This window comes from Poecilia reticulata, chromosome 8 (genome assembly GCF_904066995.2).
Source record: "Poecilia reticulata chromosome 8, P_reticulata-male-v2, whole genome shotgun sequence".
Taxonomy (NCBI): domain Eukaryota; kingdom Metazoa; phylum Chordata; class Actinopteri; order Cyprinodontiformes; family Poeciliidae; genus Poecilia; species Poecilia reticulata.
The window spans coordinates 14798356-14822742 of NC_088837.1; the positions used below are offsets into that span (position 1 = coordinate 14798356).

The following is a 24387-nucleotide window of genomic DNA, read 5'->3' on the forward strand; positions in this document are numbered from 1 at the left end:
GTCTCAGAGAGCCTGGTGCTTTTGAAGCAAAAGGCCTTGCAATAACTCAATTGACTAATGCTGAGTTAGAAAAGACGTTATTAGTTAAAACTTCAACAAATATAGCTAAAAGCTGCCTCTCGATAAACCCTCGGATCACTATTAGAGAGGAGATATGCGGGGAAGCGTCTCTGAGATCACGTCAACGCCACACGCGGGTCCCTCTGGGAGCGGCGCCTACGCAGCTCAGCCTTCCTGCGACCTGCTGTCACCAGCAGAGCTCCTCCACTCCCCGCCTGCGTGGCCCAGCTCTGCCCAGGTTATCCATCTTTTACAGTTTTTTGTTTTTTTTTTCTCACGCTCCTTTTTGGTCTCATTACAGGGAGGTCTAAACAGTTTTACTTTCAAAGGAAGATACTTACTGGAAACTGCCTCTGGATCTCAGTCATATTCCCACACTTGGATGAATTAGCTCATAAATTCCTTGCTATGTTTCACTCCTTTCCGCCTTACTTTTTTATCTGAAGTGAAAGAGTTCAAGTCCAGAGAAACAAAACCGGGCTAGAAAGAATCCACTTCTCTCCTTCAATTGCCTCTTGCTTTTATACTTTTTTTCCCCCTTCTGCCTCTGCTGTTCACAAACACATTCTTTACTTTCCCTCTTTTATTTGTCTTTGGCTCATGAAAACGTCTTTTGCTCGGTGAGCTGCTTGTTAACTCTGTTTTGTTTTGTTCCCCTCAACAATCAGCCAGCTTAATCCTGCTTTTTCCCTCTGGTAACCTAACAACAATTGTCCCCACAAATAACCGTGCTTGTCATTTACAGATGAATGCAAAGTATTTGTTCATTTGTTTCGTGCATGCCTTTAATTATCGGGAGCTGATTTGCTGCCAAGCTGAGGTCCTGTTAATGAAGCCATGGGGTTAAAAATGTAATTAAACTGGATATTATTTTTTCCAATACACATTTACTGGGCCTTGGAAAGTGTTTATACCCCTTGGACTTTTCCAGAATGTGTCTAGTAAATCTGGAACCGTACACCTTGAAGTTCTGACTTGTTTTAAGAAAGTCAGAAAATCTAACTGATTCAGTTTAATTAAATGCCTTTAGAAATGTCAAATTAGTCAATTGACGCCTAATGGCTTAAATAGACATTTACCGGACTTCTCTTGCTTCTTGAAAGTCTCAAAAGCTTCTTTAGTTCTGAGCATAGGAGTATCATGCTTATTAGTTTTTGTCATCTGTAGTTAGTTAGTGTGTGTGTGTGTGTATATATATATATATATATATATATATATATATATATATATATATATATATATATATATATATATATATATATATATATATATAATGCAGTGACAACGGTTCGCCACCAGTGGGCATATAGAGCACGGTGAGCAGCACTCCTGACTCAGCGAGCCAACGGCAATCAAGCGCAGTAACGGCTGGTCAGCGAAGGCGCTCACTGTCGCTCTTCTGTTTCAACAGGTAAATGTTAATTAGCGCTGCTGTTTGTGTCTCTTGTGGGGGAGGTGGGCTGGAGAGGAGTGGCGAGGTATATGTGCAGAAGTTTTTTTAGTTAATTCTTTGACTTGTATTGAAAATATTTGTTCTTTGACTTGTTGTAAATATTTGTTTGTGAGCGAGCCAACGGCAATTAAGCGCAGTAACGGCTGGTCAGCAAAGGCGCTCACTGTCGTTTGGACCTTATTTTAATTGAGAAAATGTGTAATGACTTGAAAACTGTTGATCACACTTTCTCTTTCCCGAGTCTGACTTGAGTTTAAGTTTTTTTTTTTTTTTGCTACATTAATCTGGGAGAGAGATTTCCAAAAAGCCTTGCAGGTGTAGCTGCTGCAAAAAGTTATTTTATAAGGTATTGAGTGCAGTGAATATAAATACATGCCACAATTTTCAGTATGTAAAAAACAATTTGAGAGCCACGTACAAATTTAATTCCACTAGCCATTATGTACTGTTTTGTGGTCTATAATTAAATCCTAAAAAAAATAATACATTGAACTTGTATTTGTAACATTACAAACAAACAAACAAACTGTGACAAAGGTTTCTAAATACTTTTCCACGGCATAGTATGTTTTCATAGGCTCCTATATTCTTTTTTGCATAGATAAACTCTAAACCTTTACTTGTTTTTCTGGTCCATAATTATTTCCATAAATCACTGTGAGACATAAAAAGAAATGCTTTGCATCCATCTTGAAGCCCATAATGCCTCCAGATAAAGACAGAAATCCAGATGTGTACCCCGCATTTACTCTTTCCGTGCATTTCAGCCACGGAAAAGGAAGCTGTCTAGGCTGATGTTGTTTTCACAGAAAAGCGACTCGGGCATACTGAGAGATTAACTACAACCAGGTTGCCTTTCATTCAGAAAGAGCTGACTGAAAGAGCTGGCGTTTACTGTGTGTGTGGGTGGGAAATTACAGGGGGCTGCCTGTTTTTAATCACGACCATGACCGTGCATTGAATTTTGCCCGATTTGATGCTATTTATCTTTTTTTGTTGTTTACATGCATGTAATGAAGTGTAGATGGTTGCTGAAGTTGGAATTTCTCAATTTTTCCACTTCCCCCCTTGGAGATTAAATGTGGTGCATATGTGTAGTACTAGTTCTTCTAAGTGGAAATGAGAATTTCCCTCTCTACTTCCAGTCTTTTTCAGCAGGAGGCATTTTAATTCCCAATGGGAGGGTTGTATTCTCTGAAGAAGAAAAAAAAACAGGAAAAGACTGTTATAGAGGTGCAATGATGGGAAATTGAGGAAAGGAGGTAGATGTAAAGTCTTCTCCCCTCCCCCTTCCTATGCTTCCCCATTGTCCTCCCTTCTTCAGGGTTTGATGTCACTCAAAATAAGCCAATCGTACCTCGTGGACTTCCTATTCGAGTCTTTGCTCCTCCTATTCCCTCAGTCGTTTAAATATATTCTGTGGCACTACTATGTGCAGAGTGTACAATGTGCTGTCGAAGAACCAGCAGCCTGTGTAGAGCGTTACCGCCAGAGAGGAAAGAAGAGAGGGGGGAACGCGTGAGTGGATTTCAGTGCTCAATAGAAGCCTTTATTTGACATGCTCCAGCGATTGCAGCTCAAGTAATTTCCTCCGTCTCGCACAGACCTTCTCTTTGCTGATTTTCTGTTTTTCCTTTATCTCCTGTTTCTCCAGGCTGGTGCCTAGGATCAGCGTTTCTGATTCAGTTGGGATTGGCTTGCTCCCACAGTTAAGATGGGTTGCACAACGGAACAATTTGCTTGCCAACCACAACCCCAGATAAACTCTGGTCAGGAGAGTTTGTCTCTGGAGGCTGGTGGTGCTAAAGTCCCCGAAGTTCTCTCCTCCCTGGAGCGTCTGTCTCAAGCTACTGGAGGCATGGAGAAGTCGTGGTACCGCTGCATATTTCCCTTCGGCATCATCTCGTTGGTCATAGGGATTGCAGGAACAGGGGTGACCTACACCTACAACGACTTGCCACAAACAAAAGTTGTATCAGTGGTGCTACTTGTCATGGGAGTTGTGCTACTACTGATGGCGAGTGCTTGCTGGGTTCTTCACAAAAAGAAGAGAAGGAAAAAGAAAGAGGGAGAGTCTCTGACATCTGAGCAGTGTCCCCTATGAAGCACATAAAGGAAAGCAATTAGAAGAACGTAAAAACAGAGACTGGCCAAGAGTTTGTCTGTGCTCAAGGAATAGCTGAAAAACCCGTCACATTACTTTCAACCAATGCCAAATCTCCTCTTTTATTTATCACGGAGTTGAGAGACAGCTCCGGTAAAGAAATTAGAATCAAAGGACAGGCGTTGTTGTCTAGAGAAGGTTTTGGGATCACAATTCCTGAAACTCTCTTTGGTCATCAGGCAGCAGGTACCTCTTGCCAAAACAACTATGGCGGAGACACACAAAAACACACGGTTTGTGTGTTTACAAGCACGGAGAGACCCTTTGAGCTTTAATGTGTTGACACCCAACACACTTTGCAGGACTGCTGCTGCCGTCAAGGAGAACGTCAGTCGCAGCATTCCTCTCATCGGGACAGGTGACTCTCCAAGAGGTTAGAAGTGGGCCAAAGACTGCAACCTGATACCCAGCTGAAAGAGCAGCATGCCCGTGTCACCCGCCAACGTCATTCGCTCATCCTGTGACACTGCAGCAATGTGCGAGGGGCTTTTTATACGCAACAGGAGAGTGGAACTTGAGTCCGCCAGTATCTTTGCTGGCATGTGTGCCGATGGTGACCCGTGGAGGGCAGAGGACTGGTAAACTGGTCTCAGATCAATATTTGGTTGAGGGATTTCTTTAGAAAGTCCTGAGGAAATTTAAATTTTGCACACATGCCCATCTCCGAGTCCATGCTTTCAGCGGCCTTTTGTAGCTTTTTGTGGGGGCTGACATTGACTTTCTGACTGACTGATTGCCTTTCTGTCAAGTGCGGGTATTTACGCCCAGCTTTGTGTCTGTGTGAGGGATACTTATTGAAGGACACTGCCTGGGGGAAGCATGCCGCTGCAGGGGCACTTTGACTCATCCTGCTCCTCCATCACCCCTCCCTGCCTTGAGGATGCACTAATGGAAAAAATCTCTGTCACATTCCCCCATTTCTATCTGTACTTCAAAAAAAAAAAAAAAAAATCCTATTTCTTCTTTCACCCAGCAAATGTCTCTCCCATAGTTGAAGGGCAGTAAGTTCGTCAGAGTAGAGTACAAAGCTGCTCACTATTGAGCACTGAGTAATGTTTTGGTTCTGATAATCTCTCGGGTTTGCCTTTCTCACACGTTTTCCCTCAGAGATGGACTGCTTGTGAATAGGGGCATTCAGTGAATGCGTGTGATGCACAAGGCTATTTTATTGGTGTCTTAAACACTCCTTGTCGTGACTGAATGTTATGTGAGCCAAAACAAAACATGATATCAGAGAAGGAATGTGTGTAATGTACACATAGATTGAGTAAAGGGAATATTCTCTGCTTGTCTCCACGTGAGTGACTCAACTAGCTCTGCAGGATCTCTAAGAACTTTTATTGATCAAAACCGCATTGATCCTGGCTTGGAGTTCAGTGACGCTTGCTGGGGAGAGCGTGGCTATACATGCAGGTTGAGCAGTTAGCTTACAAAGCCACAGACCATCTCAAGCTTCAGCTTACTAATTGTAAAATGGCATTTGCCTTCCTGTCTGCTTTCGGGAACTGCCTGTTGTAATGGTTTGGAGCTCAGTGCTTTGCTTTTTGTGCTGATGTTAGCCACACTCTTGGTTGTTTAAACAGCAGCAACTGAGGGTTGAACAATAGTGGTAATGAGCAGCAGGATCTTGGAAGTCACTGCTTTCGAAATTTATGTGGGAACAGAGAGGAATGCCTGCGGCTAGATTAGGATCAGTCATCCTGAAAGAATGTAATTATTTAACAAGGAGATATGTTGCACCACTGGAGGTTACAGTGATGATTTCTGCTGTAGCAGCTCATCTCTGAATCTACTCTCGCTACCGCGAGATGAGATCTAACAATTTCCAAAAATATTCTTACAGTAACCATTAATTTCCTTCACTTCATATGTCAGTTTGTTTTTGTTTGTGCTCAGAGCAGTGGTGTCCTTTAAACTCGGAGACAAAGCAGAAGCTCTGCAATGACATTACATTGGACAACCTAACAAGCTGTCTGCCTCTGCATTTTGTGTGTGAGCTGCTTTTACATCTGCTCACTTTATGGAGGCCCTTAGAAAAACATCATTTTGCGATCCTTTGTTGTCTTTTATACATAACTACTCAGTGTTTAAATTAAAGTAAATACTAAACATATGATCTGGAAGCCTCCTGCCTTATGTTGATTTTTTTTAAAGCTGTTGACTTAGAGGAGCGGAAAGAAAGGGTGAAATCTTTGATGGGTAATTGTCTTGGGGGATGTAGTGCTTGCAAAAAATAGAAACAAATGAGGTACACAGTCTTATATTTCTGCCTTGGCTCGAATATCATTGCAGTTTTTACATGTACAGCCCACACTGACTATATTTTGTTCGGATAGATATACCTAAATTTGAATTTTTAAGCTGTATTGTGCCAGTATAAGTTGGTGGGCGTTGACCAGATTTTTTGTTGTTGTCTGAGACATGAAGTGATTTCTCCTCTGCCTTCTGAATTTTTAAAGGGAAAGTCTACCTCTTTCTGCTGCAGGGACTAATGTCCCTCTCCTAGTAGACAGCTAAGCTGTCAGTCTGTTTGCTGTTGTTTACTTCACTAAATATGTTGCTTACTGTGCCCTCCAATTTTTGGTGCTGTATATAGAATTTTTTTATTTTAAATTTGTATTATGTATTTCTATCTTTATGTTATTGTTCTCTTTCTGTTTCTATTGCATTAAATAAATGTTTATGCTTTGTGTCTTGAAGAAAACATGTTTTGTATTTCTTGATTGATAAAGTTGTTTCTTTGTGAACAAACTGAGTGGGGCTAAAAACATTGTGGAAATATTACAAATTACAGTTGTTTCCTAAAGTATAAAAACGTTTTTGCAGAACCCACCTCCACTTCACATATAGCTGTAATATCTGTGTTAAACAGACCTTTTGTTATGTACTGCCTTTATCGGACTGGATCAACGGCAGAGATATGCAGTCATTTGGTAGGAAATCAGACTGGCCAGTGTCAGGCAGAATAAATAGCTCCCCCTACTGGCAGGCCACCCTCAGATATATTGTAACTGCTGCTAATACTATAAATCAGTGGTCCCCAAACTTTTTCCTGTGAGGGCCACATAACGTTTTCCTTCCCTGGTGGGGGGCCGGAGTCAGTTTCCTGACAATTGCAGGAGTGCCTAAATGTAAATATATATTGTTTTCCAGAAAGCACAATCAAATAACCCTCTTTGGGTTCTTCACAGAATAAATCCAAGAAGGATTATAGTCCGTATTTTCCGAACTATGAGCCGCACTGGACTATAAACCACAACCCCAAAGTTGTTTTTTTTTTAATCAGTAAACATATACATCTAAGCCGCAGATATCTCTGCCGCTCCAGGTTTTCCACAACGATGCAACAGCAGCAGCGGGGGGGGGGTGGACATCCAAAATTTGAGTCATAACAGGTCATTGAATATCACATTTATAAGGGTTGACAAAGAAAAAAGTTGCCAAGATTAGATTTAACTGAGCTGGTTACGGTAGTTTCCGAACGGTAACTGTAACAGTAAAAGTGCTGATCCTTTGTGTTTGCTACTAGCATGTGCTAAATCAGTGGTCCCAACCTTTTTATTACCGCGGACCGTCAAGACTTGGAAATTTTGTTGCGGCCCGGGGGGAGAGGGGGAGGGGGATGAACAGTCAGATAAGGCTTCTGCATGTTGGTGTTCCCATTAAATACTGAAGATGCCCTATTTGTCTTGGCCCATTTATTGGAGCCTGTGGGGTTTTTCCCTGACTTGGAACGAGAATACAACCTGTTGAATGTGACAGCCAATCAGAAAGTGCGGTGACGTCAGAACAGAGGGGTACAGCTGACATATCGCGCAACTGTGAGTCCGTTGGATATCGGATATGATATGTGGAAATGTTTATCATTAAATCTAAAGATCATTATTATGTTTATTCAGTTAAAAATGTTAACTATGAAAAAACATATCCACCTCCAAATCATAGTGCAGCAAATAGAGCGGCTGCTCCGTCTTCTTTTATCCACCGCCTTTTCTTTTTGTTACGCCTTTTATCTCTTAAAATGACTCCACAAACTATCACTATTGCTTCTACATCCATCCGTGTTTGGTTATTCTAAATTCCTGCTATGTTAGATGTTTTACTGGATTATCCTCTGGAATCGGGATGTTCGTGACTGGAATCGGTTCGTGTTGCTCCTGCCTTGGACACACGAACCGATCGAACCTATTGTACTTTTATCAGCTCTGTGGTCACAGAGGTTTGGAGAATCGGCCTACAATTCTTAAATCTTGCCGTCTAAACCAGACTTAAGACTCACAAGCAGTGGCGCAAAAGTGGTATGCAGGGTATGCAACGCATAGGGGCGCACCAGGGGGCGCCAAACCCGCCTGGGGGGCGGCGCGCCGATGATGTTTCCCGTACACTATGCGCGCCTTACGCTCCTTCACTCGCGCACTAACGGTAATGTAGCGAGTTTACCCTCACGTATCGTCGCTCGCGGGGGGGGGGGGGGGGGGGGGTGCTGAGGAGCGTCGCTCCTTCACCTGACGTCCGTCCTCGGGGGGGGGGGGGGGGGGCCGATCTATGTTGCATCACCTGAATGTGTAGTTGCGCCACTGCTCACAAGCTCTACTCATCTCCTCTCAGCACAGCCCAAACGCTCTGACTCTGGTCGCTATGGTAAGTTTACATATCCCTTCAAAATAACAGGAGCGCCACAAAAACGAACACTTTACTTTCGTGAAAATTTTAACTCACGATAATGACTAACGGAGCCCTGAGCTTGTTTCTCTGCAACAAGACAGTCCCATCTGGGAGTGATGAGAGACAATGACACCCGAAGTGTTGCTTATATCCACAGCCTGCTTGGTCTCTACATGGCGAAGCAGTTTGAAGCTTCATTGCCTCATTAGCAGCCGGTCGCCGCATGGTCCGGGATAAATCCATTCTCCTGTCTCTTCTCTGGGCCTTTTCCTCTTTGCAAAGAAACTTTTCAATGACATCTGATCTGTTTCTTACTCCTTTTGTTGCTTGTGGGCTCAATGTTTGCGCGGAAGTAACCAGACTTCCAATGATTAACTTCCTGCTAAAGAGCCCCCTGGTGGTTGAAGAAAAATCCACATATAAACGGCTTATAGTCCGGAAAATATGGTAAATGACAAAAAAAATCTGAATATTCTCAGGTATTGTTCAGGGGGCCGGTCCAAATGTGGAGGCGGGCCGTATCCGGCCCGCTGGCCGTAGTTTGGGGACCCCTGCTATAAATGAACGGTAATCATACACAGTCAGAAGCTAACATCATCATGGCTGTGAGTGTTATAGCATAGCATGATGCATGTAAACCACACTATCTTCAGGATGTATCTGCAAGAATTTTTAAAACCAGTCTCTTTTTGCAAAGGTTTGGATTTTTTTTAAGGAAATTTCAGGATCTGATTTATGGACACAAACTCAATACACTTACACCCACACTAATACTTAGTCAGAGGTCTCTTATTGAGTTGACCTTACACTTTTTGTAGCCTCCGACAAGATTCTTCAATTCTGAATGGGTAGTGTTAATTTAATTTGTTTTGTGCCTTTTCAGGATGGCCAGCAAATATTAAAACTTGCTGCCCATCCATGTGGGAAAATGATGCAGTTGTGGAAAGGGACCCAATGTTTAGATCGCTCTACTGGGTGGAGCGGCCAAACAGGTCAAAGTGCAGATGCAGGTGGAAGTGGTCATTTGGATTTCGACTGTCAGCACAGATCACAGGAAACCAGTTGGGAGCAACACATCCGCCTCTGTATCTACAGGACTTGGCCTCCAACCAGAACATTCAACACTATTTGACCTCTCTCAAACTTTCAATTATACAAAACTGACATCACCTTAGAGAGAGAGGCATAGAGATACAACAGGCAACTCAGTATGACATTATTAAATCTGGATTGGAGCCATCTGGAGCCTGATGGCTTTATTTATGCTTCATTCAAATTTCAAATCAACAGCATCTGTGGAAAAGACAAATCTGTATCTAATTAGTCACTGCCTGCAGCCCGGCTCCGAACGATACCTTCGTAGAGGGGATAGATAGAGTTACATTTCAATTGTGACTTGGCTCAGATATGATGACAGCTGTTTTGGTGCCAGGTGTAGACGGAGATTAGACACACAAGACCAGACAGCCCAAACTGAATCATAGGGAAATGATGTTAAAACGCCATCTCAACGTAGTTATTGTTATCCAAATGTGATGAGACATATTAGATTTAATGACACTGGGTAATAACTGACAAGCACCGTCAGGCAAACTCAATTTGGACATTTTTAATGTCCAATAAGAAAATTTCTTTTTTAACAAATTTCTTCATCCATTTCAAATAAAATGAATCACAATGATTAAGGTCAGAGTATTCCTTTTTTATGACATCTTTGTGTGTGGTGCTTTACAAATGATGTGGTTTTATTTCTTAAAATAATTGATTTAAATGCCATTACCATTCAACCTATGATTTTTCTGAGAAAGCGCTTGAGATGGGTTGGTGTTTCTATGGAAACAGTGCATTTAGTTGAGGATATCAGAGCCCTTAGCCTGACTGAGGTCACTCCTGCGATCTAATTTGATCACTCTGTACCTCCAGTGTGAAATCAAGGAAGAGTTAAGTTCCCCAGTGAGCTAAGGATAAATAGGAAATGTGCTGCCCCTATTTTCCATTGGCATACACTTGGAAAATTGTTTCTAACTTTCTAAGTGCTTGTTTTTACCATTCTGTTGAGTTCAACTCATAATCTTAAAGTCTTGGTCTTGTTTGTGATGACGGGATTGGTTGCGCATGTGATGTGCAGCTCAATAGAGAGCCTGAGAGGGACAAATGATTATTATCAGGGCACTCTGCTTCTCCATGACCCTTTTTAAAAGACCAGCAATCAACAGGGCACTACGCAGCTGAGAGAGAAGGGTTGCAACACAAAGGTCTTAATTATATCAGTCCCTCAATGACAGCTGCTTCAGAAACCTAATCAGTCTGTTACCCTATTCAATCTCAGGACCGGTCAGAAGATTACACACTCGTCATGAACATGAATGTCATTTTGATTTGGGGTTAAAGGGGATGCATTTGAACCATTCTTCTTTCAGGGTAGACTGATAATACATCATGTAAGCATAGAGATTTTTTATCAACAACAATTAGGTGGTGCATCAAATGCTTGCAGAACAGCCTTTTTTGGGGGGCAGGGGGAGAAATTGCAGCTACTAAAAAGAAGTTACATGAATTGATCAAATTTTAAGTTAAACGTTTTTTTTTTTTTCAGATGACATTTAGCTTGTCAGCTTGGGAAGCTATAGATTGTAGCTTTGGCACATCATAAATTACAACACAAGATTAAGGTTTTGGAGTGAACTAGTGTGAACTGTTGTGTACTGAATGAACTGTGCTTAATTTTGATTGAGATGTGGTTATTGTAGCTGTTCATACCAAAAGCCCTCCAATGTGCCTGATTTAATTAAAACCCATTTGCAAAGAGAAGTGGGTCAAAATTCTGGAGTTCAAAAAAAATTATTTGGTTCAAGTGGCAGTTACTTTTTCACAATAAGCATATTGTTTTTGAGACTTTTCTGGTAATAAACAGAATCATTAACCCCAAGAAAGACTTAATCTGTAAAGGGGCAAATGTTTTTCTCTCTCTCTTTTTTTTTTTACAGTATTGTATATTGTCTGTATTGTCCAATTTTAGCTGTACATAAAAAAGTTTTTAGTGATCAAAAACACAGGATACATAGCAATCCCATGTCTTTTGTATTTGCATTCTGATATTATTATTTGTCTTTTTCTTATGAAAGTCAATAAAAACAGTCAAATTTAACTACAAATGAGGCACAAGAACAGATTCAATGCGACTTCCTCCGATACTGACAAATAGTAATATGTAGGCGCATGTCCCTTTAATTACTGTACCTTTAAACACAGTTATTCAATTCAACTACATTTCCCAAAGTACTCCACAAGAATGTGGAAGTTTGTCATATTCAGGTCAACCAATCAGATATTCACACACGTGAGCGCGTACTTCGAAATGGCGTTCTCCTGTCCAATGACTTTCTAGAATTTTACAATTTATATTGTATAACCAATCGGTGCTATCGTTCTTCAAAGTGACCAATCAGCATGTCGCGTCGTTGCGTAGAGGCGTCATCATTCTCCTCCAATCAAACTGAACGCAGCGTTTAAACCGTGTGCGCGGGCGGTCCTAGGGCGCTTTAGGGGCGGGTCCAAACCAGGACGCGTGCTTGAATTTGAATTCAGGAGTACCTTGTTTAGATATTAGTCAGCTACAGCAGCTTCACATTAGCTGTAACGTTTTATAAGTATTAATCTGTGTAGAAATAATCGTATCCCTGGTTTACGTCTAAATAATATTAGCTTCTACAATCGTAACGTTTAAACATCTGCTTAGTCTTGCATCTACATCCTGCTAAGAAGAGACCAGTCTGCTTGCAATGAAAGCGGGCGGTAAGTAACTATTCTTATTTTCAGTTGTCTTACTTAACGACAACAGATAATAGCTAACAAAATAACTGTTTAAAGATAGTATTTAATCGTCTTGGCTTACGAGAATTCACTGGTTGCATCCTCATATCTTGAATTACTTATCGATTCCTTGTGGACTTTGCAGTAAGTTCAGGACAAAATATAAATGTTTAAAAGAAGCAAGCCCATGCCCCTTTTTAGAAATGTTATTTTCTTATTGTAGCAGCTGCTGCAAACTAGATTCGGAGTTTAAACTTTGTGAAACTAAATGATAATTGAATCCAACTTTACTGGACGACGGGAGGGAAATTTGGGCGCTCACTTGATTTGCCTTCTCCCATACAGCAGCTTAGTTCCCCGTCGTTAGATTGGTCCTAAATGCAGCAAATAAACTTAAGAAAAACGTTTTATTTCAGGTAATAATTAAATCATCACTTGTACTTTTATTGTAAAAAGTTTAAGTAGTTTTGCATGTGTATTAGGTTACCTTAATGGTCCACCTGGGGGTGACTTTCACTGTAAAGTTACAGGAAATCGATAATTTTATTCTACTGCAAAAGTATGATTAATTGCTATATATATATCTTCAACCATATATTTTATTTATAATTTCAACTGAAGACATTTTTTCAGTATAATTTCACCCAATTTTGAATATCCTAATTAAATACAACTGTCATGTCAAGTGAAAAGTGTGCTGTTTCTCTCTTAGATGTTCAAAAGTGACTTACTTATCACACTTCACCACTGTTCTTTTTAAACATTATGCCGATAGTAGGCATGAACTACTATATGCTCCCTGTCTGATAACCTTATGTAAAAAGTAATTGTATTATATTGAGGTATTGATACCAATTAGTATTTATTTTGTTCATTGAATAAGATGAGAATTCTTGCTACAAAAGGAAAAGCAGTATAAATTGTAATATGTTGCCCATGTTTTTTAAAATTGTTATTAATTCGCTTTACTTGCACATCACCAAATGACAAGAAATGTAACTTTGGAGTACTCTATGCATAAATCCAGATTTATTTCAGATCAGTTGTCATTAGATTTGTAAGGAACGCTTGTTGCACTGTTCATTTTTGAATGTCTGTTCACAGTTTGCTAGCAGGCTGCAGACTGCCTTTAAATGAATTGTAAATATTGGCTTGTCATTAGAGTGAGAATTTGTGTGCCAAATTTGCACTACGATGTGAAGTGCTTGTTCACATTGTGAAGTAAATGGATCTGTTTGCCTGGTCTTGGCTGGAAAATACGGTTATTAAAAGTTTTTTTGCATAACTTTCTTCCTTCTAGTCGTCCACTGCCGTTGTTCAAAATGCTACTCGGTTCCGGCTCGGAAGCGGGTTCGTAAGCGATTGTCCACCCTAACTCTTCTATCGCTACCGGAGGAAATTCTTCTCTATGTGCTCCAGTGTCTCTCTGCAGAGGACCTCCTGTCTGTCAGAGCGGTAAGTGGAAAAACTCGTGACCCATATTTGACGTCTCTTGTTGTTGATGGGATCTAAAATCCTTTGGTATGTGTTGTAGGTTCATTCACAGCTGCGGGATATTGTTGACAGCCACAACAGTGTATGGGCCAGAGTCGGTTTCAGAGACACCTGGCCATCTCCTAACGTTTTATGGCTGTTTGAAAGGTACAGATCCTTCTTCTGGGTAAAAAAAGAATAAATATAATTGCTCTCCGGATGGATTTTTAACTAAAATTATTAACTGATTCCAGGGCTGCTGAGAAAGGGAACTTTGAAGCTGCTGTGAAACTTGGGATTGCCTATTTGTACAATGAAGGACGTAAGTACAGCAGTTTTTCCCTCCTACACTTTAAATGTCTGCTTAAAACATCATGTTAGTTGAATGGACGTCAACGATAGGCGCAAATCCTCTTGACGAAATGATTGCAGCTCTTCACTCTTACCATCTCTCCCCTCCAGCTTTGTTGAGCGACGAAGGGCGAGCGGATGTATGTGGTCGAAAAGCCTCCCACTTCTTCAGCTTGGCGGAGAGCCTGCTCTCTCCCAAAGCGGATCCCTTCACTTGGGTTTTCATCCGTCCTCCGTGGTCGCCCACTGGCAGCTGCTGCAAGGCCGTGGTGTTCGATCACCTAAAGGCTGAGTGTGAAAGCAACATGGTAAGTTCCGCTGCTGGCAGTTCAGAGGAAACGAGTGTGAAAGCTGCCGATTGGGTGATGGAGTAAATGCACACAGATTGATATATATATATATATATATTTTTTTTTTTTCTTTTCCCCCATTTCTCTGCAGGAAAAGAGGGGCCCTTTGTTGCACTGTTTGGCCCGAGTTTTGCTCCTGTTTGAAGTGAGTAAGCATCTCAGATAGTTTTTTTTTTTTCGTTATCCTCTTAACAAAATATAAATGTGCCTTCCCTTGTGACAAGTCACCAGGAAAGCAGGCCAAATGGCTGCCTTTCTTCTCTTTATGCAACTGTTACTCAAAGCCCCCAAGTGGGCTCTGTTGTTTGACAGCATGACACATCAGGAGACTTTGTGTTAGCCAGAAACAATATGTGTCAGGCGCCGTTATTCAGCCGCTTTCTCAGAAGCGCGAGAACAAAACGCTCCTCTCCAAATACGTGCCGTGAACATCTGGATCTGTGCTGCCTGTTTTTCCAGGAGGAAGAGAAGCGATCTGATGCCGTAGCCATGCTGGAGGAGTCGTCGCGGGCCGGCTGTCTGCAGAGTTCATACTTGCTGTGGGAGCACAGCAGGAAAGCGGCTGTGAGTTTGGTTCCGTCTTGAGTAGAACCTGGAGCGACTGCTAGATTTACACTGCCTTGCAAAAGTATTCAGACCTCTATAGCGTAGCTCTGGAGGGCCTGCAGAGGTCCACAGCTCATGTGGAAGAAAAACCTATGAGCTGTTTGTTACATAAACTCGTAGTAAGGATTTTCACTAAATACCAGTGGAATATATTTAAATTTAAATACGACAAAATGTGAAAGTCTTTGGTTAGTAATACTTTTAAGACATTGGCTTTCAAGGAAGCTTTTTAAACTACATAAAGGGGTAAATGAGGCTAAACATGTTTTTTTTTTTTTTCATTCAGATGTCCGACCCTGGAAGGTATCTTCAGTGTGTGCGAACCCTCAGGGACTACGCCGGCAAAGGATGCTGGGAAGCACAGGTGATCATAGGCCTTTAAATGCATCGTGGTTTGTTGTGTCACTCTGGGTTTTGTTTTCCCTTTGCTCCTCAAAAGTTTCCTTTGACACCATTCAGTCTCTCTTTTTGTTTTGGCTCCTCCATTTTGAAAATTTTTGTTGAAACATTTATTATGCTGTGTCAAAGAGAACCTGACAGATGCTGACAGGATTTAGTTCCCCCCCCTGAATTCATCCCAGTGAATCATAATAATATGACTCATCTAAATCACTCTTATTATGGTAGTAAATTCAAGCCAGATTGTCATCATGGTGCAGCACAGTTCAACAAGCTGTCAAGATCTCGAAAGCTGTTCCGAAACACGTTTTAACATTTGGTCTTCTTTGTTCCTCTCAGTTGTCTTTGGCTAAAGTGTGCAGCAGTGGGAATCCATTGGGTTTGGAGTCCAAGGCCTGCTCGGAGATTGTGGCACAGATCTTCAATCCCTCCAACTCGGTGCATCAACACAGCACTCAGGGTGTCCTCAGACGAGGCATCAAGGACACTATGAGGTACGAGAAGATAAGAATTTCACTTGACCTCGTATGATGGAGGTTAAAATTCTTGTTTACATTTTTGCCAATAGCAGATTCTCAGTGGCACCTGTCCAATTTGCCAAAAATTCACACAACCTCTAAAAGATTCATCTGTGTTTTTTTTGTCACTTCATAACAGCCAACTTTAATGTGTTTGCTGGATTTTATGCAGGTACATTCTGGTGGACTGGCTCGTGGAGGTGGCCACTATGAAGGATTTCTCCAGCCAGACACTGCATGTGACAGTGGGTTGCGTTGACCGATACCTGGCCCTGCGTTCTGTCCCAAAGGCCCGCCTTCAGCTTTTAGGAATTGCCTGCATGGTGGTTTGTACACGGTGAGGGCCTTCACACTTCAAAGTGTTTTGTACTTTTTATTTTTCTCCAAAATTACAAGGGACATTGTAGTTTGGCTCATAATCCTGCCAAACTGAAAATGTTTATATTTATTTTTAGATATATTAGCAAAGAAATCCTGACTATACGCGAGGCCGTTTGGCTGACAGACAACACCTACAAATATGAAGACCTGGTGCGAATGATGGGGGAGGTTGTGTCTGTGCTGGAGGGAAAGATAAGGGTGAGTGTTGCTGACTATCTAACTGCTGCTGCTCTTTAGTTTTGGGCTTTATTGTAGAGGTAGTAATTAAATGTCCTTCTCTCCCCATCAGAGCCCCACGCTGCTGGACTATGGGGAGGTGCTGCTGTCCCTGCTCCCCCTGGAGAGGCGCTCCTCTCACCTCTTCAGCTATGTCTGCGAGCTGTCGCTGCTCTACTCTGCTCTCACCACGCCGCCTCCCGCCAAGCTGGCCTGCGCTGCACTGCTCCTCACAAGGGCACTGCATCACTATGGTAATAACACCCCTCTTTAACTCTTTAACACAAGTGAAGTTTCTGCTTAACTTAACTTGACTTGCCTGCTGCTTTGCAGGTCCCGTCTGGCCCACCCTGCTGAAGGACTACACAGGCTTTACCAAGGAGGACCTCGTTCCTCTCGCTGTCCTGCTCTATGTTAAGTGGTGAGTGCATCGGTGTGTGTGAGTGTTTTGATTGGATTAGCCAATCCAATCAAGTTTTGTCAAAAAAAACTTGGCAAGCAAACTCAGGAGGATTAAAGACAGTTCTTGTTACAAAGGTTGAGAAATGAATTACATTGAGACGATTGCATTTAAAAATATATTGCATCTGTATCTTTATCACTGTGCCTCTTGATTTTAGCATTCTGTCCATTAGTATTTTATTTTTTGACCAACCAACTTGCTCACTCACATTGAAAACCAACAATTGTACTTTTTTTTCTTTAAATGTCTTTCTTGAATACGGGTTGAATTTTCTGATTTGTGGATCCAATTACCACAGTAGTTTTGTAGTTTATATTTTCTGCTACACTGTTAAATCTCCAAAATGTTACAAAAATAGTAAAAAAAATAAATAAAAATAGTAATAACTTTAACAGTTGGAAACCAACACAAAAGAAACCTGGGTACATACACTCCTGATGAGGTGGCTAAAAGAAAACCTTTAAAAAGGAAAAAATGGATTGTTTTAAAAATATTTCTGGTTGTGAAAAACAGGCCGTCATGATTTGTGAAACTATTGAAGCACAATAGTAAAAGTGCAGCTTGCAATCTTCTTGTTGTCACACTGTGTTAACTTCTACGGCTGTGTAATTTTATTGATTCTATATTTATTGATATTTTTTTCCCTAAAAATATCGATTTTTCATCCACGAGTATCACTACATTAAATTCTACCTTGTTTATGTCAAATCCATATGATTTAAATGACATCTATCACACATGACATTTTTTTACCCAGTTGCATATGTACATTAAAAATGACATATAATGACACAACCAGTTACAATTAATTAAATAATGAAATAGTTGAATTTCATTATCTAATATAAATGAATTGGGGGGAAAAAAAGGTTCCTTTTCTGCATAACTAAATACACAAAGCCACACAATAAACATTTAAACAAAGCAAATGTATAACAAAAAGATTTATTGCTCCAGAATTACACCATCAGTTCAATTAATTCAATCCAAGTCTATGGAACAGTTACAAAATGTCACCAAAATCACTCTGTCCCTCTACAATCTTTCAAAAAAAATGTATCGAATCACATCAAATTGTATTGTTTGCTGACTACTGTGATATAATATCTTGAGCCAAATATCACTTATCGTATTGTGAGATTAGTGTATCGCTACAGCCCTATTGACTACTCAAAGCAGACAGCCTGAGATGCTATAGCTCACAAAGTGGTGGGAACATCGCAAAGAAAAAAAGGAAAAACGCAGAATTATTGTAAATGTCATCCCCATGGAGATGTTCAGAAACTTTATTACAATTTTCCTGATATCATAGAAAAATTAAGATTAATTTTAACAACAGCAGGACTAATTGCTGCTTTTCTCTTTTAAATGAGCCAAATTAGGAAGTGTTATCATCTGGGCAGAAATTCACACTGGTCCATCTTGATCCACTGATTTTTCTTTTTGTTGGCTCAATATATTAGACCTGACCTAATATCTAATATATTAGGTCATCTAATATATTACAGACACATCTCCGTGTAAATGTATGATGAGATTCTGGTCTTATAGTTCAAAAATCCTGCACCATTTGAACCAATACTATGAAAATTTAAATCTGTAAAATGTTATGAAAATAGTGTAGGAAGCCTGTTACTGAATAACCTAGGGTAATCCCTGTAATTATTAAGCGCTGATGCCCAAAAATGTGCAATGGTACTTCCTGTTTTTGTTTGAAGATACACTTTATATGTTTAGAGTATAAAAATAATTAATCCTAAAGAGATTAAGAACTGTTTTGCCGTGACGTATTTAAAAACAGTTTAGTTCTATTTTATTCCACTGATCTAATTTCCATTAAGTGACTCTATTTGCCACATTTTACTGTAATGGTGGTGTTAATATTGTCAAAGAAAAAGAGAGGAGAAAAAAAAAAGCTTCTTTTTTTTTCCTAAGTGTCTTTACTGATTGCAAAACAGTGTGAAAGAAACCCACATTCTGAAGTGGAAACGGCTCACTGCGGCCCACTTTCTGTTTCTTTGCTGTCCCATGACTCACACATGACCATCACCTAGCTGTTCTCCTTCTCCATGAAGAAAGTTAACGGGAATTGATTAGTCGTGGGTCTGGCTGTTCTCAGCTTGCCCACATTGATTAGAGAAATAGGATGTCAAACATATCTGTAGAAGGGAAGCGGATGCCCATTTTGGCTTTAAAGCAAAAATGAAGCACAGAGCTTATAAATGTGCTTCAAATATGAAGCACAGTGTCATAAAGATGGTGGGAGGCATCGCTGGTTGAGAAGCGTGCCTCAGTGTGAGTCACTTTGATAGGTGTGCGGCCTATCAATGGCCCAATCCTCAAATGGACAACTAATGAGATTTGTCCTGAAGAGTTGATTATACTGCTGAAACAAGCAAAGTGCTTTCAGCTTAGTTATTTTTTTTCTCTTTCTGTTTTTTCCCTCGCTCCCATCTGTCCTCAGTTTCAGTCAAGATGTGCCCAAAGACTACAGGCACGTGTCTCTGACTGGAGTCAAGCAGCGCTTTGAAGATGAGGCCTATCAGCAGATCAGCAAGGAGAAGGTACCCAATTAATTTTTTTTTTTCTCTTAGTTTTCTAAACCTGAATGGTTGGTGATTTCTGAATTATTCTCTTCCGCAAGATTATGGATTTTAAAGAGCTCTGCCAGATCTTGGAGATCCCTGAAGTTGTGCCTCGGATGGAGCCGCCTAGTCCAACTAGTGGTCAACCAGCTGACATCCACACCTTCCTGGCTTCTCCATCGAACACTAGCAAAAGGTAAGGCAGAGTCCAAATCGGCAAATTTTGGCTTTGAGCTTGCCAATGAGGACAGAATGTACTGTTCCTACAGTCTTAAGATCTGCAAAGAATCTTAATGTCTGGAAAATACTGGCAGATTGATTTATTTTCAAATGATGGTCTTTATTTTTGCATTGGGCACATCGCAACTTACATTTTTGCCTAACTCTGCAATCATTTTGTTGTTTAGGTGACAGAAAAACCTCAGATGAATTCACACTAATTGAAAAAGTTAATTGACAGAAGAAAAAAAAAAGGATTTTGGATTCCCAAGCATTTTTTTTATATTGTCACCTACCTAAAATAATGGTCAAATTTTGGCAATAAGGAGATGGTGATTTTTATTTTAAATCACTTTTAGCAAAAATTGACTTGGGCCATTATATTAGGAAGATGCTGTTATGTCGGGCTAAAGAATCCCAAGCTGCTGTCGTCACGCCATCATGAATTTCCTGGCGGGTTTATGTGACGGAGGGGTTTATATTCAACAAAGGTTATTTCAGTACAGATGTAAAAATATAGGTATTAATAGAAAAAAACAAACATTACAACATCTCTTCACCACGTTGGTTGAGCAGAAGAACTGTATTTTTTCCCCTGGAGCATACAGTTTACAAAACTACTAGAAATCTTTTGAAGATGTGTAATTTTAAAACTAAGTTTTATTTCCTTAAGGTTCAGCTGGAAAACCATATGTAATTGTTGTGTAATACTACTCCACGCCACGACGTGGAGACGGTGACGAGAATGAATGAGAAACAGTAGGAAGAGTAAGAGAGATGTAGTTAGAACGTATGACGGCATTGTGCGCGTTCCATTAGTTGTACTAAATGCACCGAGTTATTCAAAAATGTGTTGTTTCTACATTATTACAGTAATGTTTAAAAAGCTACAGTACACGACCATTCAAGAATCTATTTGTGCAGTGAGAAACTACAGCTTCTGTCATGAACCTGAATTCGCCAGTAGAAAAATGACCACTGCTCCTGCGCCACTTTTCTTGCTCATGTAGCAGTTCTCGGCCCCGTGCCGTGACAAACAGCCTTGGTGAACCGCCCAGACGGTGTTTTTCTTTCTGCCATCTGCGAGAAGCTCCTGTGACTCACTGTAACCCCTCCACTCATCCACTGTCTTTGTCCACAGGAGACGTGATGATGGCGCACAGGCCCACAGAAGCGGCCTGGTGGCCACGCCCACAGCAGAGCTGTCCAATCAGGAGGAGATGCTGCTGGGAGACATCCTAGACTGGAGTCTGGACTCTTCCTGCTCCGGTTATGAGGGGGACCGCGAGGAAGACAGCGAGGCGGAGAAAGATGGGGATGGTGAGTATGAAATGGAGATGATCTCACTGCAAGGCCTCTGTGTTATGCATGTAAATGAAGTACTTTATATGCAGAGGAGCAGAATAATGCATCTTCCCTTCTTTTAGTGGGACATTATTCCACTTGAAATGACTCTGCTTCGTCTTATCTTCATGCACATTTTTTTTTTTTATGAAAGCTAAATTGAGTAATGATTTACACATTGTTTGAAGAAGTTTGAAATTTTCTTTCATCATTCTCCAAATCTAGATGAGTCTGGGGAAAAAAAAAATCATTATTTTTTCAGCTGCCATCATTTAGAGAGTAATAAATAACCATTTGTTTTTGGTTGTTGCAGCACAAGTTATTGATCATTTTGATATTTAAGTTCAGACTGGTAAACACTGACTCCTTTGAAAGTGCTTTTCTGTTTTGTCCTCAATATTATTGTACTTATGAAATTTATAATCAAACGTTCTGAGCTGAGTTCAGTTCATATGCCAAACAAGCCTCAAAGCCACAGCTGAAGCCAGTGTAATGTCCTGATTTGTGGATATTAGAATTGTATGTTATCTATAATTATTACACAAGTAAAACATTTTAAGTCTCGTTCTGTTTTTATTTTGATGATAATGGCTTGTAGATGATGAAAACCTCAAATTCAAACAAATAGGCTTGAAATATTTCTGTCTTAATAAGTCAGTATGAGTTTTACTTTTTTTTTTAAAATTATATAATCATTTCATGATATTCCATTGTTTTGTCATACCCATATGTTTGGTTTTACCTAACTTTTAGGTACAAACAGTTCCTCGACTGTGGAACATTTTTGAATCAACAATGTTTGGATTCATGCAAAGGGAACATCTTATGCTCGCTTTGATCACCAGTGATTTAGAATAATTTAATAACGGATAATTAAATACAAGTGGGCTGATGTTTTCAGCTCATATGTTCTCAATGCGATAAAAATCTGGAGTCTGGACAAGTATGTAATGAAGAATTGGTTGGAACCATGGCTTGCCACAGCTGTGCGGATTGTTTTGATCATATCTCTCTGGTATGTTGAACCAATTTCTTACTACTGTCAACAGTTTCCATGATGTATATCAAACTGCACCCCCTGGCTGATGGGGACGATAAACTGGAGCACTGCCGAGCTCTCTCCAGCGACGACGACAGCTTCTGTGAAGCGGGGAGTGACGGGAGCAAGGACTGCCCAGGCCGAGAACCGTCTGCCTCATCCGCAGACCTCCACAGCTCAGGATACTCATCCGTCCAGAGCGTTAGCCCATCATCTACATGCTCCTCGTCCTCCCTCGTGACCCGCACCTTCAGGACCTTTACCGCATCACTTGGCGTGCCATCTGCCAGCGCCCAGCCAGGTTTCCGCCTCTTGGTGCCCATGCAGAGGCCCCGGGGGACCTCCACCAGACAGGTGAAGAGGAAGAATGTAGCGGCGCATAGCGGAGGTGAGGTGGAAAGGGAAGACGAGGATTTGGAGGAGGATTTTTCAGCAGGCACAGGCTTCCTGAGCCTGTGAGTCTCCACGACCACATGCTGTTCACCGACCACTCGCTCAGCACCTGCAGCACTTTTAAATCGTCGTCAACGTTCAACTGTCCTGCGAGTCTGAGCTGGTCATTCAACTGCTAGAAGATCAAAGACGATAAGCGTTTTAAGACTAAGCGAGGAAAAAGGAACCGCTCGGCTTTTCTTTTCGATCACATTTCAGTTAGATGTTTACAGAAACGGAGAAGTAGCGATACCTCCCAGGAAACCATAGTCGGCTCTAAAACCACTGGAATATTGGCTCGACTTTCCTCAGGAGCCCGACGTACTGGCTGCCTTTTCTTTGTGCAACAACCTATCTCAAATACAATTTGAAAAGAAACAAAAACCTCAATGATTTATGATTTTTTGGGGGAAGAAATTGTTCTTTGTTATTTAAAAAAAACAAACATAATTGTCATGTTTGTGGTTGTTTTTGGTTGCCATCACCTCTGTTATGCACTGCCTCTACTGTATTTGAGTTATAACTGAAGGTGACTACTGTTATTGAAAATATCTGCAACCGAAGCCTAAAGTACTTTTCTAATGATTTTTTTTTCCTGAGTTTTGTCGTCCTGCAGCTTTTCCAAAGGTACTCTGTTGTAATTAGTTTTCAAAAATAAAATAACAGAGCTGTGAAATCAGTCACTTACAGCCTTAAATGGCTTCAGTTCAGTTTTGCGCAAGCTGTACTGTTGATGAATCATTTTGTTTACCTGTGGCACACTAATCCCATCAAGAGCCTCATACAGATGTTATCTTATTCACTAACATGCTCTGATGCTGAAGCAATAAAAAATAAAAATCAAGATACTTGCTGGATTTTTACGTTTTGAGAAGAGCTTTGAGGAAATGTGAAGTTTCCTCCAGACTGAATCAAGTTTAGCACTTTTATCATCACATGTGTGCATAGGAATGTACCATTCTTCCTAATTTTCCTCACAACATTCAGTATTGAAGAATATTTTTAATGAATGTGTTTATTTAACACAACACACTAGAAGAGAAACCTAACAGGGTTTTTGTGCCTCATTCAGGATACAGAAGACGTGTCGTCTAAATGACTGTGACTGACTGTAAATACATTTTAAACTGTTACTCCAGACTGGTTGTATTTTTTTTTAACAGTGTACATATTGTTATGTATAAATGGGAGGAAGACAAAGACCATGCCACTACTACTTGAAATTATATTTGACTTTTTCCCAAAAAGATTTTCTTATTGTTTTTCTACAGTTCGGTGTTTTCTTTGATGTCCACATGTAATTTTTGTACTATGTTTGAATAAAAAAAAAAACTCATTAAGCTTTGTTTTTTTGGGGGGCATCACTTTTATTACTTCAAATGTGTAAAAGAAAAATCACATGAAAACATTCTTAAATCTTATAACCTGGGTGGATATACAATACCACATACTATATATTGCTGTATATTTAACATGTTGCTAAAAATGTTTTAACAATTGTAAATCTGAAAAGTTGGAAAAAATAGCATCCCCACAGCATGATGCTGCCACTGCTATGGTTCCCTGCCAGGTGGTGTGTGTTCAGAATGGCATAGTGTGTGACAGTTTGGAATAGAATCAAATTTGATTGTATTAACAAAAAAATTTCCTGGAAAGGACTGAGAATTCTGTCATTTAAATCTGGAAATGTGTGAAATTTTTAGCATGAAAAATTAGTAGGATCCCTAAAATACTGAAAGACCTGCAGGATTTTTTTGTGGCTAATTTTAGGAAAAACATAAATGGTACCAAAGGGATAACGTACTGTCATTGCATCATTTATTCTGTCCATGTGAGAGCAAAAAAAGCAATTATGC

The 24387-nt window shown here is 40.5% G+C and overlaps 1 protein-coding gene and 1 long non-coding RNA gene across 2 annotated transcripts; both read left to right on the plus strand.

Annotated features, from left to right (window-relative positions):
- Positions 1-1477: 1477 nt before the first annotated feature.
- LOC103460602 (uncharacterized) lies at positions 1478-6381 on the plus strand. The gene is made up of 2 exons (XR_532955.3): positions 1478-3031; positions 3168-6381. It is a non-coding gene; the product is annotated as an uncharacterized LOC103460602 (long non-coding RNA).
- Positions 6382-11912: 5531 nt separating this feature from the next.
- On the plus strand, positions 11913-23867 carry ccnf (cyclin F). The gene is made up of 17 exons (XM_081610030.1): positions 11913-12137; positions 13456-13610; positions 13690-13796; positions 13883-13950; positions 14091-14287; positions 14421-14474; positions 14789-14893; positions 15222-15299; positions 15674-15828; positions 16025-16189; positions 16308-16431; positions 16523-16703; positions 16783-16870; positions 19377-19476; positions 19557-19693; positions 20858-21036; positions 22110-23867. The coding sequence occupies exons 1-17, from the start codon at positions 12125-12127 to the stop codon at positions 22556-22558; spliced, it is 2355 nt and encodes a 784-aa protein (XP_081466156.1). The 5' UTR covers positions 11913-12124; the 3' UTR covers positions 22559-23867.
- The last annotated feature ends 520 nt before the right edge of the window (positions 23868-24387 follow it).